Below are 22,022 nucleotides of genomic sequence, written 5' to 3'. Positions count from 1 at the left end.
TGTTGGTAAAAGGAAGATTTCATGATATTAAGAAAACATTTTGAAAATGAATCTGAACCTGGAAATGAAAGAGAGTGCCCCAATATGTTGGTGTTCGTATGTTAGTTGGTGCTTCGAATATTCTTCATCAAATATCGCTACAGTTGGTGAAACGTTTTGGCTTCGGAGAATGTTAGTCTCCTACATTTCAATTTTCTTCCCGTTATCTCGATCTATCATTCACCTTTCATACGACAGACATGTCCAGTCAATCTGTGTTTCTAAATTTGTTCAACGTCAAGGATTTCATCAAAGACTGTGACACTAAGACAGTATTGCCGCAATATTACCACAGTTATAATTACTGGGAAACCAGAAAAACTAGGTATGATATATTTTTAGCTAATAAAAATGTTAAACAAAAAACTTACACAAAGAACAAAAAACTACTCAAGTCCTGATTGACATGCATACCGGCCAAAACCTGATAAAACTAAACTTCGGAAGTAAATATAAATATCTAGGATATGTAGAAAGAAAAAACAACACATACTACTTATTGTAAATCACCCTGAAAGGAAGAGACAACTTGGCAAAAGGAAACCAGTTTGGATAAATAACATCCAGAATAGGCTAGATGACAATTTTGGAAAAACTACTTTATGAAAATTCTACGTATTTACTTGACACGGAATAAAATTTATTTCTGCACAAAAACTGAGAATTTAATTTATTTATTTTGCCATTTAGTGTATAAGTAGCTGTTATATCATTTATTTCGATCTCGATTTATTTATTTTCGATATTTTTATTTTACGCCTTGGATTTCAATTTAGCCCTACAGAAAACGTATTGTGTAAAAAGGAAATTATATTGAGAAATAAAACGCTATTTTGCCGAAAAAAGATTTAATTCTAGTAAAAATTTAATTAAAAGTCCTCAAAATGAGCAAATTGCCAGCGTGGAATTATTATCGACTGCTGGAATTATATCTTTTAAAAAAAAAGTGTAGAGTCTCGCATGAAGGGGCATTCTCAACACTGAAACCTAATTCTGCTGTAGTTCCACAGGGTAGTGTCTTGGGACCACTCCTATATCTGCTCTATACTGCTGATATTCTAACAACAAAAGAAACAGTACTTGGAACATTTTCTGACGACCCAGTTATCATGGCAAAGTGACGCATTCCCGATTCCTCAAGCAGAATTAGCTAAATACCTCGTAATACATCTCGATGGTAGGATAAATTGAAAACATCATGTTAGACAAAAAGCAGAACAGATTACACACAAACTCAAGTATCTGTACTGGTTAGTCGGAAGATACTCTCAACTAAACCTAAAATCAAGCCAATCGTAAAGCCAATTTGGACCTATGGGGTGCAATATGGGGTCGTACTAAAACATCAAACTGACTAGTAATCCAACGCACTCAAAACAAAGTTCTACGATTAATTACCAACGCTTATCGCTACGTAACTGTTTATTGTATAAGTGTATTATTAACTTTAGCTTAAGTAGATTAGTTTTATTTTAATTTTGGAAATATATACTAATGTATTAATCCCGTACTCGCCTTATTTGTGTATTAATGCAGGTAAAACAGAACAGTAGTAATAAATAAATTTAAAATTAAGATTGTCTAAGCATATCTAATATAAGATGTAATTAATTAAAAAATAATAATAAAAGTCCTAAAGAGGACGCAGTAGCAGCAACGGCTATTTTAAATATATTTTAAGTAATAAAATGTGTCAGATGGTTTCATTCGTATTAAACACCAATTAGCTGTATTATTCTAAGATGATTTATTGACTGGCGACATCCTTATATGCAACATTTCATCCCTACCGAGAAAATTAATTTATGACACTAATCTTCTCGCCCGCCACTCACTAATAGGTTTTGTTTTTACAGATCCGAATCGTTTACCTATTCGAGGAATTGGGGTCGGCTTTGATGGTACCGACTGCATCGCTAGACGGACGACCGGACACATGTCTATGAATCGAGAGTCAACAAAAACTTCCGCACGACCACTTGTTCTCAGCCTCGATTTATCAGTTTCGGAAGAGAATACCGGCTCAACTGTGCGTTGTAATGAAGCGAGATGACTTTGCGATATCTCCGCGCCAGCACCAATACAATGGCCGATTAGAAGAAGCCTGTTTACTATTGTTTACACAAAACATACACAAAGAGGCGGCGTGTTAAGGAAAAATTCGATTGATGCTCCTCGGTGTATAAAAGAATCTGGTACTGGGTCATTGACACCGAATCAAACCAAGAGATATCTTGACGATTTTAACCCTTCGAAATTTGATCGAATTTATCGAAATAAAACTATATATAATATATAATATAATAATATAATTAATAACAGCCGTCTTGATTGGGTCAGTTGTAAAGGTCACATGACGGTCCACACCTACTGTTGCGATAATTGTTTAATATTTGCGATTGTTCTAGGCAACAGTGTAAAATCTGACAAGGAAAATGATCCCAGTCACGCTAGTAACCAGGCTAGGTAAGATCGGATGTTTTATGTGATGATTTTTAAGTTGGTCACTCGCCAGTCGGAAGGCTTAATGCCTAGGACCGTGGTTCGGAGCCCACGTTAAACTTGTAGATCCAGTCCAGAAAAACCCTCGTAGGTAAAAAGAAGACTTTAAAAATATATAAAAAATTAACAATTTTTTGGGATTTTATTAATATATATAATATTTCAATATTTTTTGTAGAAAAAAAAGAGTAAGAATAAACTAACTAGAACATATAAACACAGAACAGGTAACCAAATATATTACAAAACAGCTGACCCAAAGACGTTGTCCTGTTTGATCTATAAATATTAATTAGAACTGAAATAAATTATTTTAAAAATATTTCAAAAACATGGTGTTCCTTGTAATGCTTTTTATTGCACAATATTGTTAGTTTTGTTTTCTAGCCCAAGAATAAATATTGCCGATCGAAAAAATTCACAGTGACGAACTAATTTTAATTGAAGACATACACTTGATGCTAACAAAAAAGGAGTAACACAATTAGGAATGACACCGCCCAACACACAATGCACTTGATCAAAGAATTGGGAGAAATCGTTCAAAGAAACGTTCCCCTTTAAATTCAGCAACAAAAATATGCCTACGATATGCTCATGAAGGTAGTGAACAATGAAACTGGTGACATTTTTTTCTTAGATTCTCCTGACGTAACTGGAAAAACTTTTTTAATATCAATGACTTTGGTAATTTCGCATGTCCTTCATGAGGTATTGCAGCTGCGTTGTTGGAGGAATTCTGCCACAGTCAAGTGTCGTCCATTAAAACGACGAAAAAGGAATAAATGTTTTTTATGAAAATACAAAACAAGAAACAATATACTAGTAACTGCAAATATAATTCATTAGTTACCACCAAAGAGGTGGATGTAGGCAATAATTATAGATAAATTCATTACTAAATCTATTGTAAAACAACTTTTCGCTAAAGCATCGGCATGCTAGAAAGCCATAAGCTTTGCAAAACGTTTTATAACAGCAACTTAACAAGTACAACAGGAGTTTTATTAAATTCTAACTATATATTTTAGATGATTCTTGATTAGAAACAAACTGAAATGAAAGGTTGAAAATCAATTACAAATTCCGTAGCTGCCTGTCAGAAATAAATTATTATGTAAATATATATTAAAGCCTGTATTCAAGATAGATTAAAATAGATGGTGAAAGTAAAATGGAAACTGAGATGTATGTTTGGGTGTGGATATAGGTTCTTATTCTGAAAACCTCTATAACTATGTTGAAACGGTTCAGATATTAGAAAAATTGAAAATAATAAGAATGTTGGCGAGTAAAGAAGTCTTATAAAAACACTATAGTTATCTTATCTGTCATTATAAAGTAAAAACGTGCTAGACAATTATTGTTGATTTTTCTCACATCTAATGACTCAACAATAACACCTGCTCTTGAAAAACACACCATAGAAGTCCTCAAAGTTTTCAAAGTAGCCATTCAAGTGGAAACAGAACAAAGCTGATAAAAGGAGTTAATGATATCATCAATGCAAAACAAGAATGTTACACTAAATCAAATGGAAAAAACAAAAGTATTAAATCTAACAAGAAATATCTATGTCACTAACGACAGTAAGCAGGCTGAATAAAACCAGATGTATTCTTAAGTTATTTATGCGTTGGTCACTCACCAGAACACACGAATCATTTTTTTTTTCGTTTGGTGGGAAGAAATTATTTGCTAATGACCAAATAGTAGATGTAACGGTTGAGAATTGTTAGTTTTTTTTTCGGAAAAACTCATTTAATTTATAATAATAATGAAAATCTCATCATTGTGATGTTATGATTCAACTTATTATTGTGTTTGGTGAAGCATTGCCGCTTTTAGACGTTCTCAATCTTGCATTCTTTGTCCTCCAATTCACATTGTCACCTAAAGTTTTTATGTAATTGTAACATCTACCCATACAGTAGAACGCCAATCATATTCAAACTATTCGAGAACATTTGAAATATTGATGATGTATATCATATAAAAGAAAACTAATTGACATATTTTTTCAGCTATATTTCTAAACATAGCTCAAGATTTCGGTAAAGTATAGGGCCTTGAATGCTAGTTAGAAATAAATCACTTAGATAAATGAGGTAGATTTTAAAACCATATAACTTTGATCGTCTGTTCTATTTAAGATACAGCTTCTGCGGATTTTCATGGTATTGTTATTATATTGGCTGTAACCAGTGATATTTCAAAAGGTGATGAAGTAACAACCATTACATTTACTGCAATAGCAATTAAATAGTAACTAATAAACTACAGGCAGATATCAAGAATGTTTTCAATTTGACCAAGAAATTACTCACCTAATTTAAAGAAATCTGCTCACCAAAATTTCAATTAAATAATATCAGAAACCAGTGGTAATTAATTATCAAATGATCCCTTACGATAGTCCAGCGCATGTTACTGGGTGCCAACCTTATATTCAAAATAGTGTCATATTTGCTTGGACGATAATTTTAATTGTTTATACATAGGTTGTCACTGTGCCAGCATCCATTTTTTGAAACCAGTCTGAACTTGTATAGAGTAATTTATCAGAACCAAACAAGTAAGTTAGTATTGTCTACGCAGTATGATACATCATAGTCAGTGAAGAGATACAGTTTACGTAACGTAAGTAAAACAAAATGAGCCTACCTGAACATATAAAATGTATCTGTGTCATGAAAAGAAGAAAACATTTCGAACTGTTGTAAGTATAATTAAGTCAAATTTAATCATGTGAATAAACGGTCACAAATGTTAAAACATCAGCCAATCAGTTTTGGCTGAACACTGCAAGGATGCTGGCAACAACATCCAAAAAGTACAAGAAAGGCCGGCCATTCCACAATGGTATTTTGAGAGAAAACCTCGAGTTACTTTTGAGGTGTATAAGAACCATTTGATCATTATGAGAATGAATAATGATGAACGATGATTATGAGACCTTCTAGCATTTGAACAGAACAGAACATCCTAAAGAAACGTCGTTTAGTTTTAGTCAATAAACGTGGCTCTAGTTTGGAAGCCACTGGTTCAAATAATATTAATGAAGTTATTTATCTTAATAAATTAATAAATTTATTAATAAACCTAATAGCCATGCCAAGACGAAATCTGTCGACTAACTATGGTCATAAATAAAATGGTAACTTCGAAAATTGGGGAAAGGTTTTGCACGGTTCAATCCGAGGTAAGGTTTTAAGTGTTATAGTGTTTTAAAAGCCGTTTTGAGCATGATAAAATAGAACGAAATCATCATTTTGCTTTGAGCATATTTTCTGTGTCATAACAACAATTTTACTATATCATTAATGAATACAAAAATTGATTATAATGCATCCTGATAGTAAAACATATTGTGAGTCTAAAGCTGTAAGTATCTAATTTATGTTTTAACCTCTTTCTGGAGGATCTCAATCGGTATTCAGTGATTTTGCGACGGTGCTATTTACAAGCAATCAAGAGGTAGAATCCAAAATTTGTATCGTATCCAACATCCATCGTACTACAACAGCGATATTGGATTTAACCCTGGCACTCGTAGGATAATTTTTTGTAAGGTTAGGAAAGCTGTTGTTTATAGTTTGTTTGTTCTTGCACTGTTCTTATTTTGATTATACATGGTAGGCAACAATGGATAAATCATTGATTTGTGAATATTGTCAAAAATGTACAGACATATGAAGACATTCCATCCAGGTGCGTATCCATTTAATTATTATTTTAATTCTGCAAATTGGATTTAATTCTATACCAAATTCATTATATTTTAGGCATACTTGACACTGCGAAAGTAAAAATACAGCTAAATATGACTTGATGTCCTTTATGTGAGTAGATATCATCAAAATCATAGCTCGTTCATCACAGCGTTAAAATTGAACAAGAAACATTGAAGTTTAACCCTCTTGAATATTTTTAAGATTGGGGCTTCCATTTTGGTAAAAATATTGTTACTTCTAAATTTGAGCGTAATAGATCAGGAATTCAGAAGATTTTATCAAAGGATAAAATAAAGAAGATGTTATATTAATCATGATAAATGAAGGACAATATGAAATGTTAAAAGAATATAACCCATATTTCTATATATTTCTGTATATTCTACACAGGCTTAATGCATATCAATTTGAACGGCATTCCTTGCCTTTATTGAATAAGTTGAGAGAGGGATTTCCATGCGGTTTTTACATATCGAAGAAATTCGTTGAGGTCACAATGAAGGTATTTTTTAGAGCCGTGGAACATATATTACTGAATAATTATTTTAAGATAAACGGATGCTTGCGTTTTCATATATTGGTAAATAAATTATTTATGTTACCTTACATGTTGTTTTATTTTCTCCTTTTAAAACTAATTATGTTTATAAAATATTAAATAACTTAGACATAATATATAAATTGTAAATTTAGTTAAATTATCATAAAATGACTACATTTTTATATTATGTGGGACGGAAAATATACCAAAACACTTTAACTTGTTTCCCAGCAGAAATATTAGATAACTTGTGAATTCAAGATAAATTATTCTATTTATATTATATTCTTCAAATATACGTATAATTTTCAACAACTGGCAACATTGCAAATTCAAATCCTTGCGCGCATGCGGGGATTCTCCAGAATCAGACTCTTATCCCCCAATTATTGAACCGGCCAAAACATCCCCAAAAGTGACTATGGTGTTAAAAGGCTGTGTTATGACAATAAAATGAAATTAAATATTGTGTTATAATGTAACTTTTGTTTTTAGCATTAATTATCAAAAAATTATTAAAACCGTTAACTGTTAATGTAACCTTGAACTTACAATATATAATTATAAACATAACATAGCTCTAATATAATTAATAATAGTTTTCTTAAAAACAATGAGAACATTGTAGAAAAATAGTTAATTTGAGTTAATTCATTACACTGAGCCTCTTTTTAGTTTAACGGTTGGCAACCTTGTGTAAATGTGGCACGCTGAAAATAAAAAGAGCTTGGTTCGTAGAAAGATGATGTCACCCCAGAGACTGAAGACGCTTTTTGTCGATAAAAAACGTTCCGTTTGGAAGCTTCGCGAAATATTTGTTCAGTAATATATAAGTCGTTTAACCCAATGTTCAATATATGCTCTGTATTTATCATGGCAAATATTACAGAACCAATGTGTATGCCTGCGTATTATTGATTTATTTCTTATTATACGTGCTAATTTTATTTAAATACATTCTGCGTCTCTCATAAATATCTAAAACTCAACTATTTATACTTACTCCGGATATACTCGATACTCCTATACACAGTACCATGAACCTAAAAACAAAAAATATGTTAAAATATTTGTTATATATTAACACTATTCCATTTAAGAACAATGACATTTCTTGATGTTATGGTGAAGCCGCCTAAATTAATTTTTTTTCCTTAAGTTTTATTTATTTATATAAAATTTTCGGTTAAAACTGCAATGTAATGTAAACTGTAATTCATATAACATTACACCTTGGAAAGATTCGTGGCATTTTTAGTGAAATTCAACTCGTTTAACGGGTTAATATCTAGTCAAAATTAAACATGTGTATGCTATTGACTATCATAGAAGAGAAAGTCAAGTCAAACAGGAACAATAGTAATAAACTATGTTCCAGAAATTCGGAGGTATAAAAGCAAGAACAATTGACACATTTATTGTTTTTAGTTTTAGGCCTAGGTCTAAAATTTTGTAGGACATCTTTGATTACATTAGTTTTTCTTCTCTATTTTTGTGTATATTATTGAGGAATTTTGTTTTTATTACGCCAATTCGGTTTTAAATATTTTAAAGTCTCCGTTTTACCAACGAGGGTTTATCTGGACTGGACCTACACTTTAACGTTGGCTCCGAACCATGCTCGGCATTACGTCTACCGACTGGTGAGTGGTCAACTTATTAATTATCCCAGAATACATCAGGTCTTAACCAGCCTGGCGTGACTAGGATCATTTTCCTTCTCGGATTTTGCATTCTTACCTCACAATCACAAATAATGAACAATCGAACAAACATAAATATATGACCATGCCCCAGCAGGATTCCACGACTATCGCAAGAGTAGGCGGACCGTCCTATTGCTTTTACCACTGCACCAACCAAGCCGGCTATTACGACAATTGTATAGTGTTTATGGTAAAAATAATTTTTTACAAAGTAAAAACAAAATAAAACTATTGTGTTCTAGAATGTGAAGATTCAAATAGAGTGAATTATTTTCGAAAAAAGCAAACAAAGGTAGATTTGAAGGGGCCTTTTTTTTAACTACTGCATATTTATTGGAAATGTGTTCCTTGTACCTCAAATTGGATGGATATATGCAAATATGCAAGAGCATTCCTCAAATAATTTGTTATTCGTAATTCCTTTTATTCCTAGTTCCTTTCTGTAAGTAATTCGTACTCATATTTTTATTTCATATAGCTGATTTATTGTGTAAAAAAAATTATTTCACTTTGCTCAATGTACATAATTGAACATGTGTTAGTAGATCGTTTATTTGGAAAAAGAATATATGGCCCGTATAAGTTCAATATTGAAATTGGCAGGTCAGTTCAGTCCATATTATAATTTAGTAAAATAATTTGTAATATTTTTTTCAAAGCAAGCAAATTAAGAGATTTTAAGGCTAAAGATTATAACAGGTGTTCTTCCACAGATTTTTTTGAAACATACAAATCTCTGCCTTAAACTTCAGGTTGATAGCTACAAGGCAGTATAACAACAAAATGGCGAAAAACTAATTGTGTTATAAAATTGATTAATTTTCATAGTATTGTTTGATTTAATGAAATATTCAAAATTGAATAGAATTTAAATCAAAATGCAATCAAAATATTTTTTTATTTTTAATTTCCTTCTATAAATATTCCCAATTTCTAGCACCCTCTGGTCGTACCGAATGTTAAAATTTGGTTAAAATAATCTTTATATTACATAATTCATCAAAACGTCACAACCAACTGAATGTTTAACGAAGCACTAAAGAAGCTTGAGGTCGGACGTCGACATGACACGTCGCCATTTTTAACAGACTTCGAAAACGGAGGAGGTTCTATGTTCAACTGTATATATATATTTTAATATTTGTTCGCCGATTATCTACCGATTTTTAAAACTGGATTATTCGAGAAAATGCACTTCCGAGGTCGTCATTCCGAAGCACTAAAGAAGCTTGAGGTCGGACGTCGACATGACACGTCGCCATTTTTAACAGACTTCGAAAACGGAGGAGGTTCTATGTTCAACTGTATATATATATTTTAATATTTGTTCGCCGATTATCTACCGATTTTTAAAACTGGATTATTCGAGAAAGTGCACTTCCGAGGTCGTCATTCCGAAGCACTAAAGAAGCTTGAGGTCGGACGTCGACATGACACGTCGCCATTTTTAACAGACTTCGAAAACGGAGGAGGTTCTATGTTCAACTGTATATATATATTTCAATATTTGTTCGCCGATTATCTACCGATTTCTAAAACTGGATTATTCGAGAAAGTGCACTTCCGAGGTCGTCATTGAAACCAAGTCAGAATATGTTGGGGGGAAGGGGAACGGGTAAATCGAGCCAAACCCTCAGATTTCAAAGGCGCGTATAAGGTTTTCCCATATTTTTCTATCTAAAATAATCAGATATTTGTGTATAATATTATTGCTGAGCTCTGAGCTGAGGAAAATCGTAGATAGTTTAAGCCATTGTTTGCTTTTTAAGCACTAACCAGATCATATGGAACGCCGTAAAAGTATCGTAGGCAACCGGTTCTACGATGTAACAGTTAGAGCGTTCAGCTCATACGCGGAGGTCGGAAGTTTGAAGTCGGCACCGAGCCCAATCAATACAAAGATAATAAATAACAAAACACATTTAATTTGTTGCTCCTACCGACTTCAAAGTGATCAGTTGGTAGTAGTTAAAATAATATTGTAAGAAGATAAATAGGGTTAGGTAGGTATTCAGCTAAATTGTGTGTATATAGTAGAATATAAAATACGTGTAGTAGATAGATGAAATAAGGTTCTTGTTTATTTTTATATAGTTATTACAACGATTATTATGTACATATTTTATTTTAAAACATTTTTTTTGTGTTAAAAATCTAAATTTGATTATTTTTTACCTTTTAGTGAGTTCCTTATTTATTTTTTAAAGTCGGTTCAATTTTTTTATTAAAAATATTTTTTATCATTAAATTTGGCCGTTTTCTTTCAATTATCTCGCGTAATCTATATCTCTATGTGTGCATGTTATCTGATAAAATGTAACCAGCAATTGATGGACGATTTTTTGCAGTCATACCACACACATTCTCATCGTGTTTTTCGGACTCCATCAAGGCCTCACCATGCTTTGTCCACAATATATCATGAGTGTCTATAACACAAAATGCTCACAAAAATGCTTGGCTTTTAGAACGTGTCTATATTTCGCTAACTTTTTTCGCATTTAACCAGCTCAAAACAATTTTGTGGTCAATGTTTAGTTAACTAATATCGACCATATTGAATATAATTGAATTTTAATTTTGCACAGCTCTCAAGAATTTCATTTCCCTGAAATATTCACAGTGCCAATATATTAAAACCGAAGACTATAAGCTTAGGTATCTTCTACCGTTTTATAGGCAAGACGGATATTATATTATAGATAACATTTATGAGTCTTAACATTTATCTTCACCTAATTACTGATTGCTCGTCTGAATTGCTTAACGGAAAATAAATTTATTAAGGTTAAATAAAAAAAAGTTCTCATAGGCGGCCAACAGCAAAGATTTATGGCTTAGATATGCGTTAATTCCAACAGACTAGAATATTTTATAATTTAAGCTTTTCACTGCAAATTGCATATATTGTCAGCAAAATATTTCCGCGGAAATTTAAAGTACTGTACTTTTAATTTTTTTTTGTTCGCGAATACATTTATAGGATGTATAACAGTTTATTAAATATTATTATTTCTTCCAAGAAGACCATAGTTATAAACAACAATGCCGTTTCTCGTTTAATATATTCCTTTGATAAGATACTCCGGGTACAAACTTATTATTATATTAATTTATGATTGCTTTTGATTTGTTTTTGGATCAATCTTGTGAAGTGAAAGAAAATTCAAGAGTGTTTATTTCCAAAATTAAAATTAAATTTTTCACATTGTCTAGTAGACATTACTTTTGAGAGTATCACTTCCACGTTAGTATGCTATGTATTGCTTTCATGATTTTGACATTATCATGCAATTCTTTGTTGGTAACCATACTTGCCATACTTGCTCTACATGCGTCGAAATAGGCTTTTCTAAGGATTGATAAATCAATTTTTTTGTTATTAGATTATGTTAGAAATATTTTCCTACTAACCAGCATACGATCCAATATAATATATTTTATCGACCTTAAGGCATATCGAATTTTACATCGTGGTATAACGGTCTACAAAGTACCCAAAAATATAATCCTAGATGTTGAACACGGGAGGGGTGCCAGCAGCGCCAACTAGTACACGATAACGAATATCTGGCAACCCCGAGACATTTATCTGACATATTATTGAAAGGTACCTTCATTCAGTCAGTGCCCGACTATCGTTCAGTTTAGACATGCCATCATCGACTGCCCAAGTCTCGTCTTCAGGTAACACTATTGCCAGCCCTCTTTTTTTATCTATTTGTATTTTCCACTTTTTTATATAACTTCAATAAATAACGGCCACACCATGTAAACAACCACTGTTTCATTTCGTTTTACCTCCATTCACCGAACCATATAAACTACCTTAAAATATGACTGAGGCGACTGCTCTATTTCAATGATTCTACTTGAAGAATTGGACGTTACCCAAGCGATGTTGCGATGTAAGCAACTAGGTTCCTGCAATGTAAAATTGACATAGACAATTTTGAAGCTATTGGGCTGTATTCTTCAGTAACTAGTCAATTTGTAGATCTTGTTGACTGACACTTGTAGTGTTTACATAGCTCTAAGTAGAGATACATATTTTGCCATGATAACTGTGTCATCGGCAAATGTGCCAAGATGTGTGTCTTGTTGTTGAGATATGAAGAATGTATACCAGATATAGAGGTGGTCTCATGACACTCCCTGTGGAACTCAGCGGAAATAGGTTTGAACGTTGAGAAAATTGAGAAAGCCCTTTATGTACCACTATATATTTTCTTTTGAAAAAAATACGACTTCATCAATTGATAATAGTTCCACGACAAAAATTTACGCAAATTGCAGATCAGCCATCAGTTGAAGGGTAGTATTTCTTTTCTTCAAACGACTTTACTAAAAATTTATATAGTAGAACTTATGAATAATGATAATAAATATAATGATAATAATTAATTTACAGTTATCAAAACATGTAAGCAGAATATATAATTTAAATCACCAGGGAAGGGCAATAAAACAGGAAAGCCTAATAATAGGTGTATCAATACATAATATTTGTTCTCATTTCAATAATAATAACTGAAAAGACTTAATTGTTAAATGTAGATAGCAATTAAAAAATTAAATAAAAAATCCGCACCTTATCTTAGTAGTACTAACATTGAAAGGGCAGCTATTATAAATTTATGATATTTCAACTATAGGATAATTAATAGTACGCAGTATAATAGTACAGATTTTAAAATATCTGGCTAAATTTAATGATAATAAGTTTTCTTCTTTCAATTTCAGTAATGCCCTATATTATGACATTATTGAAAATAGAGTATGAGCAGGAAACTAATAGTACCATCTTAACAATAAACTTGATTACTGACGAAAATATCAACACAGGTAAAAAAAGTTTGTCTTTAATGATTTAACTTAACTGTTTAACTTTATGCTATATGAGAAAGATCTGGGCTACCATATGCAATTAATAAAAATTCTTATTTTCAGAACAACTTTTTGATGAAATATCTTTAAAGTGATAAAGTGTTCAGAATGTTCTCTATGATCTGAATCCAGGTGATCTAGAGAATCCATCGTGATCCAGTGCTGATACCAGGATTTGGTGTTAATCCTTACAATACTTTTATAAAAAGGATTCTCAGCCATGATATATTCGTTGATGATACCCCTATTTTCACTGATATATGTACATGTTAAGGTTTCAAGCATTTTTCGCAATGTGGCTTGCTTTTCAGCGCCATATGGCTCGAGAATTAATGAAGAAAAGACTAAAGTATTAATAACTGTATTAATTGTACAGGGAAAGAAAATGTGGAATCTGCTGCTAAAGTAATATGCCAGCTGAATCATAGCTCCGAGATTTGGACACTATTACAATCCGACATCTGTAAGCGTAAAATGTTTGATGCGATTTGATGAATGCGATGATTAAGGCATCATTAAGGCTCTCTCTAATATTGTATTTGAAATGAAATAATTCCTTCCGCGAAAAATCCATAAGTCCTTTATTTGCGTAAGTCCATATTGCAATTATTTGGAAATGTTGAATGAAAGATGAACGAATGTGGAGAGACCAAAGAGCAGCGTATTAGTTGAGAAGGGCACTCTGTCTAAGCGCTAGCTATAAATTGATTATCAAAATAGTGATGAGATAAAACAAACATAGTAGAATCGTACAAACTAAGAATCAATTTAAAGAAACAAATACAATTAATGCCAAAAACGTCCGAAAAGTAATATAACGAAATATTTGGATATCCATCTAGGAATTGAATGAAATTATAAATAAAGTTGAACTTTCCATGTTACAATATTTGAAGTCATATCTTGTTCGCTATGTTAATACATGGATAAATAAAATAGTTATCACCAAACAACAAGTTTTCCAAAACAAGATGCTTTCGACCATTGTTAAAGTGTCTTTATTAAAAAGACGTCTACTCTGATCTCAAGATTGCAACTAAATATTAGAATGAGGACATGAGCGAAATCACAAATATAGAGGCAAGACAACTTAATAACATCAGAATATAATGACAGAAAATAAAAATCGTTTTACCTTGGTATTTCGAAATAATTACTAATGGAAACTGAATTTAGGAAATAATCATTTAAAAATATTCAGTAGGCAACAAGTTTACCCACATATATAAATTACGTTTTTGCAATTTTTAATGACATCACAGAGCTAATAAAAGGAGAATCGACTTTGTCTAGCGTTGAAAATTAAAATATTTCAATTTAGAAATTGATGTTAAATACGAATTTTCATTATTACAGACTATGTGATATATAATTTGAAAGAATATTTAAATAAACTGAATTCAATCCATTAAAAAGTTCATAACTATTAGTTACGCCATCTATTAGAACTCATTCGTGATTCAGTACCAGTACCATAAAAGTCAGTAATAGCTTTTTAAGAGTATAATTACAGCTTTATACTGTATGTTTAATTATTATAATACGGGTATGTTTTGTAACGTTTTTTATTAACTAAATGAGATGTCACTTAATTTAGTTGACGGCTTAAGACCTTATTTTATTAATAATTTGAATTGCATGACTGCCAACAACTGTGTTTTACTTTGTGGCGTTACGATGTTTTGTTAAATGTGATTTAAATAATAATTTAATTAGTCTCCCATATAGCTTATTATAAAACAAAATTTAAAAAATTATACTTTTAGATGAGATGATGGGAATAATCAACAATTACAATATTGTATTTATCTATTGAAATTGGATTAGATTCCTAAAAGATAACCAGAAAATTCAGCAATTCGTCATGACAAGTTTAACACCAATTAGAGCGAATGACGTCAGTGTATCGAATGTTGGAAGACAAAATAGGACAAGAAATATTACCTATCGTTATTTTAATATAAAAATGAAACATAAATTTATTACTCTAACGACAAAAAATCCCTCAGACTGGAAATACATCGGTTTATTTGTTATTATATTAATATAATATTCTGTTATATATTTGGCAAAAATATAGATTCACCACAAGCCTGGGTTTTTTAATTGGTTTATCTGCATTTATTTAGGATCGCACACCACTTGTACAATTTGAAATTCATAATTAATACGTAAAATAAATTTCTGTGGAGCTTTCGCATCCAACCTCATTGTATTTTTTTTCGCATTAATTTTTTCCATGAATCATCTGCTTGGGGTTTGCAATAAAGTTAAAAAAAAAGTAATCGCTGGTGGTCAGATCTGGAGGGTAGGGTCGGAGAGGAGGTATTTCGATGCGTAATTCATCTAATTTAACCATTGTTTCCTCAGACTATGGCCAGGTGCATAATTTCGCTGAAACACCAATTTGTTTCTTGTGTGTGTAGTGCTGTTTTCTTAATCTTAGATTCAGTTGATCCAATAATGACAAATAATATTCGCTGATGGTGCTTTTAGCGTTCTCAAGTTAGTCTATGATTAAAATATCCCAAAAGACAGATGAAGCAAACTAGCAGTCTATTTGACTGGCTAGTATTTACTCATCGATTATCTTTTTGATTCAGGTGTGTGGTATTGAATTCATAGTTTTAATATAACTTTCTGCAAAGAGCATTGAGTGATCGATATGTTGTTGTATTTTATTACAAACACACTATTACTGTATGTAAAGCATCAGCTCTATCAAGAAACCAAAACTATTTTATGAAATTTTTTATGTTTTCTGGAATAAATCTTAATTTTAGTTCAATCCAACTACAGTCACTCATGATTTATCACTATTTGGTTTCACCACTATTTTGTTAACCTAGAATAACAATAATTGCTTCATTAAAAAGCATGTTAGCATTTAGTTCCATATAAAATTCATATTCATCAGATCATAGGAAAACAAAGATGTGGTTATTGGCTAATTTCGCACATGCGCACTTCAATTAAAAAATATATCAAATATATATCACATGTTTTTATTGTTTAAAGGATCATATTTTGTTGAAGAGTAAATATAGTATTGTTTTCATTGTTATTTAAACCATTTCTTTTAAAAAATACAATTTGGTATTATTGTAATTACAGTTATTAATATTTTATGACAATTAATGAACTTGAACTTAAACCTAACTCAAAATAAAATCAAACCTATCACTGGATTCGTATTATATTGCTTAAATTTAGTAATATGCCATTTTTCTTCACTAATTTAGAACTTCACTGAAACTAATAGTATAGCGATAGATAGTGTCACATATAGAATATATCTTATAATATTTATTTATATTTTAGTTTTAATATATTATATTTAAATTTTTCAGTGAATTTGGCACTAGTAATATACAGTTTACTAACAGAGACTTCAGGGGTGCACTAATTATTTTATTTCTACTATTACCAATAAAAATCTAATGTTCTGTTATCATTTTCTAAATTTTAAGAACTTTTCACAACCATATATAAAAAATTAATAAGTAAATAAAAACATAATCATATAATTATTACATAATAAACATAACCTTAGATTATCAAAATGCGCATGAGCAGAACGAACCGATCATATATATGATCTCGTTTGTCTCTCTATAGTTTCTTATATCGTATACTTTTTGTTGTACAATCAATACCAGCATACTTCCAACTATTATTTTTATCGGGTTCACGCTGTTGCATTAAGCGATTTACTCACGAGTTAACTGTCCTCTTACTATTTACTAACAAACAAAATCAAATTCAAATTTAATCGGCATACCATAAAAGTCGAAACTTTTCGATTAACATCAGGGTCGGATGGCTCTATCGACCCTATCGAGCACGTCCGCCGTGATTGATATTGAAAAGCGTCTTGTTTTACAGTGTATAGACCGTCGAGGTGGATTGACGTTGATAGGATTACGGTGGTATATTCGAGAAAAGCCGAAAAAAAACCTATACAGAAACAACCTGATATTTATCTAGTGGCGATGAAGTCGATCTAGGACGGTTTTCACTAGGACAGGTTATCTGATTTCGACTGATAGGGGTTTTAATGACGATTTACTAATGAAGAAATAGCATTCTTTTGATATTAACGACGAAAAAGTTAACGTATTGGTAGGGAGTTATACATACGCAGCTATATTAAAGCCGATTATTTGAACTTAATTTATATAATAATACAAGATAATTTTTCACGTATTATAAAAGTTATCTTGGTACATTTATATTGTTTTAAAATAATTATAAGAAAATTAGTTACTGCCTTTATGTCACCAAAAGTATTTTTTGAATTTTGAGGTTTTCTTCAGATAAATTGGTACATTGTATCATTGGCTACGTCTTCAGTCTTGTCTTAAACTGATTCAATCAGATGCACAGCATTATTTTCTTGTCATGAATACTGGATTTCATCCATGCAATTTTTTACAATTTTAGAGTGCTACATTTAAATATGAATTACAAAAATAACTGATATTAGAGAACTCATAAGAAATATAATTATTTAATCAACAATTTTAAACTAATAAATGTCTAAATGGTAATGCAAAAATAAATCAACTTAATTGGTAATACCTTAATAGTGTCTTTTCGTAATTAATTAAACCGATTTTTTGCAAGGTTATAATACTAGATAAAATTAAAGAGTTGATTACAAATTATTAAGTACTTGATGTATTTTAATCAGCGATATCTATTAGTGAGAGTGAGAAATATTAATATAAACACTAACCTAATCTAATTTTGATATTCCTCTACAGACAATTTTACTGAGTTATGCAATATGTAGAGACGCTAAAAACGGCCTGGTTAATCAAAATAGTTCTACTGCAAGGAATTGTAAGATTTATTGGATGAGCCCAGCTCAAACTCTTAATGATCTTTCGGAGAGCTTAGTTTTAATCAACTCCTTCTAGTAACTTATGTAAGATCGATAAGATCAATCAATTGAACGAAACATTGCTATCGCAAACTGAAAATATCTTTTTAAACCGTTTCAACATCATGGTTTCATTGATTGCCTGGAAAAATGGAAGAGTTTTCGGTGGCATATTATGATTACCAAATAGTGGATATACTACGACAACCCCAAATTCAAAAGTCGTGGATTTTCCAAGAAAACCACTCACATCGTCACGGAAGCTGGACGGAAGTCTTGCTGTGCATATAGAGGGATCAGCCAAGTGTAAAGTATAGCCAGGTGCTAAAAATTAATGAAGTTGTTATTATAGTTTCTAAACACTAAAGAAGTGCGAAAATAAATAATTGGTTCGCTTCCAAAGCAACGTTGAAATCGACAGAAATGTAGAAGAAAATTTTTATTAAAAAATGATGGAAAATATTTTGATTAATACATATTATACCAATTTTTCTCAATTCTCTTATGGAGTGAACCCTTGTGGACGTATTAGGATGAACACATTCGTCGACAATATTGGAGAATATTAGGAATTATTAAATATCCTATGTAATAATGCTACTTGATTATAACAAATACCGCTAATTGATGACATCGAATTTGCATGTAGTTGATGTCAGTAAAAATACAAAATACTCATAAAAACACATTGCCGTCAAACAATTGTCGTTAAACTTTCTACATGGAGTTAACATATAAAAAAACTTGAAATATTGAATTAAACCATACTACGAATACTTTACAATTTTAAGTCTTTTTTAATATGAGTAACATCTTATTAACATATCAGTCAAATGCACAAAATAAATATTATGAATAAAAAACAATTGATAGATAAACTTGGCTAAATTAATCTTGTTCTGCACTGAGAGAGGAAATAAGCTGTAACTATATATAACCGAGAGAATAAGTTAAAAGTAAAATGTGATATGGGGATTAGTAACACGTCCAAAAATGTGCTGTTTTGTAAACATCTGGTGAACTCGAGACTTACGCAGCTTTACCTTTGTGTACACTAGCTGAAATCATCCTAAATTATAAAAATACATTTAGATCCGGTTAGTGTCAATGGATCTTTTTAGTAGGTTTTTTACGATATTGATTTTACAATTCTGAATCTAAAGTTAAAATAAAATTTAATATTCCAAAACTGTATTCAAATAATATAAATTATTTAAAATTCTGATTGGTTGAATTTGGTGGTAATATCTATATTAACATGTCGCTCTTATAACGTCTATCTTAACTGATGTCGAATCATCATGACAAATTAAATATATGAGTAGAGCGGACAAATAATAGAATTTTATTATAAAAATGCGCTATCAACATTAAAAAAACACCCGTTTAAGGCGCTATAGACGATGATGGCAACATATCAATAAAAAGTGTTTGCTTAATAACAATTCGTACAGCGGTGTCTGTAGTTATTTGAAGACGATATTAGTGAAGTTATCAATGACGCTACAGAATGAGCATGAGCGCTGCAGAATTATGATTATCTTCTTTCGGTCCAATTTGAACGATGTGGATATAGGCGATAATGCCAATGTGAAATGTACCGTGTAAAATTGTTTGAGGTCGCATATCTATGCATGCAATGGACCGATGTCCATAAAATCATCAGCCCAATTTAAGCGGACATAGTTACTGAAAATTAAACCACTCGTATGTGTGTTACCTTGAGAAGCTTCGACGGATCTATGAACCAGGTTACATTCCATGCATAATGGCATGCATATGGGAATTTCAAATAATAAAACTTTTTCACCATCGCTAAAAAATCTTATATAACATTAAAGGTATTTAACATTATTGATCATAGGCACTATAATGCTGTCTAACAGGGTAAAGTTATGAAGAATTGAAACAGCATTTAGAGAACTAAAAAAAATTGTAACTTGTTTCAGAATACTCAGAGTGTGTGTGTAACTATATTAATATCAAAAATCTGCCTTTAAATTTGCATTGTGTCATGTTCCAATTTCATTTTTAAATTTTCTGCATTTCGAGTACACATTGAAGGAAAAACCGTTTGTACAAAAGCAAAAAAGGAAAGGTACTTCAAAACTTAACAGTACCTGGATATTTGCTGTATATATTCATAAAAATCCCAACGAAAATTAAACGGGAAGCCTTGTAACATCTATAATATTTACCACACGGTAGTATTAAAAAAGCAGGTGGCCAGCAAATTATAGGAAATTGAGAAAAACTAACATACGCAATTTTTAACACGTGCAACAAAACGCTTTCCAGGAATTTTTTTTTATAACATCTTTATTAGATACGCTTAGTACAATCTTAATTTACAATTAATTTATTACTGCTTTTCCTATGTACTTGGATTAATTAACAAGCAAGAAGAGTGCGAGAAAATACATCAGTATGTATTCCTCATTTATAAAATTATAATTACTTACTAATTATTAACTTATAGCTATAGTTTACACTAAATGTATACACTTTGTATAAGTTCCTATGATTTTGTTCGCTGAATCAATCTCCTGACACCCTGCGCGCTGTCCAGTAGTTGTATTGCTTCCACGTTAGTATGATTTAGTAATCTTTTTTCGTGTTTCAAGGCGCAATCTTGGATAATTTCGCAAATCCATTTGACTTCCAGGTCATCGTGCAGTTCTTCGTTGGTTACATAGCGATAGCCATTGGTAATCAATCGAAGAACCTTGTTTTGACAGCGCTATATGACTAACTGATTTAAATTTTTAGTGCAACATTGGCAAATTGGCTTTATAATTGTATTATAGATCAACCTCTTTGATTTTAGATCAAGTTGAGAGTATCTTCCGACTAACCAGTATAGTTGTCTTGTTTTGGTTCTAATATATTTTGCTTTTTGTCTAACGTGATGCTTCCAATTTAATCTACCATCAAGATGGATTCCAAGGTATTTAGCTGATTCTGCTTGAGGAATTGGGCATCCATTGAGTGATATAATTAAGTTTTTATTATTTCGCCTCAATGCAAAATTAACGTGGACAGATTTGGAGCTATTTAGTTGAATTTTCCAATCTTTCGTCCATTTATATATATTATAGATTTTGTTGACTGCCACTTGCACTTCTGCTATTGCCCTTGGCAGACATATATCTTTTGCCATAATAATTGTGTCGTCAGCAAAGGTTCCCAGAAGTGTTTCTTTTGTTGTTGGAATGTCAGCAGTGTAGAGCAGATACAGGAGACGTCCTAAGACGCTACTTTGTGGTACTCCAGCCGAGATATTTTTAAATGTCGAGAACGCCATTTCGTGCGATACTCTAAATTTTCCTCCGAATAAATATAACTCCAGTAATTAACAATAGTTACGCGGTAACAATATGCTCATCTTACAGATTAATCCCAAATGCCAAACCCGATCAAAAGCTTATGAGATATCCAGGAATATTGCAGGGCAGTATTTCTTTTCCTCAAACGCTCTTTCAATAGCCGCAGTTACTCTGTGCACTTGATCGATTGTTGAATGGCGATTTCGAAAACCAAACTGGAAATCTGGTATTGTTACCAAATATTTAACACGTTTAAATATCAGTTTCTCAAATAGCTTTGATATTACAGGTAGTAGCGAAATAGGCCTGTAAGATTCGACTTGTTCTGCAGGTTTGTCAGGTTTTTGAGCATAATTATTTGTGCCACCTTAAAACATTCCGGGACATGCTTCAGCCTTAAAC

The 22,022-nt window shown here is 31.4% G+C and overlaps 1 protein-coding gene across 1 annotated transcript in view; it reads right to left on the bottom strand.

Moving 5' to 3' along the window:
- Col4a1 (Collagen type IV alpha 1) overlaps positions 1–22,022 on the bottom strand; it is a 61,736-nt gene that overhangs the window by 30,721 nt on the left and 8,993 nt on the right. Inside the window, exon 2 of the mRNA XM_076413548.1 lies at positions 7,820–7,859. Coding sequence (XP_076269663.1) covers positions 7,820–7,859 — 40 coding nt within the window. The remainder of the gene's footprint in view (positions 1–7,819; positions 7,860–22,022) is intronic.

This window comes from Rhynchophorus ferrugineus, unplaced genomic scaffold, assembly GCF_030347505.1.
Source record: "Rhynchophorus ferrugineus isolate W39M unplaced genomic scaffold, kcgeb_rfMv2 rfM9, whole genome shotgun sequence".
In the NCBI taxonomy this organism is placed as follows: domain Eukaryota; kingdom Metazoa; phylum Arthropoda; class Insecta; order Coleoptera; family Curculionidae; genus Rhynchophorus; species Rhynchophorus ferrugineus.
This window is presented reverse-complemented; position numbering and strand designations above follow the sequence as displayed.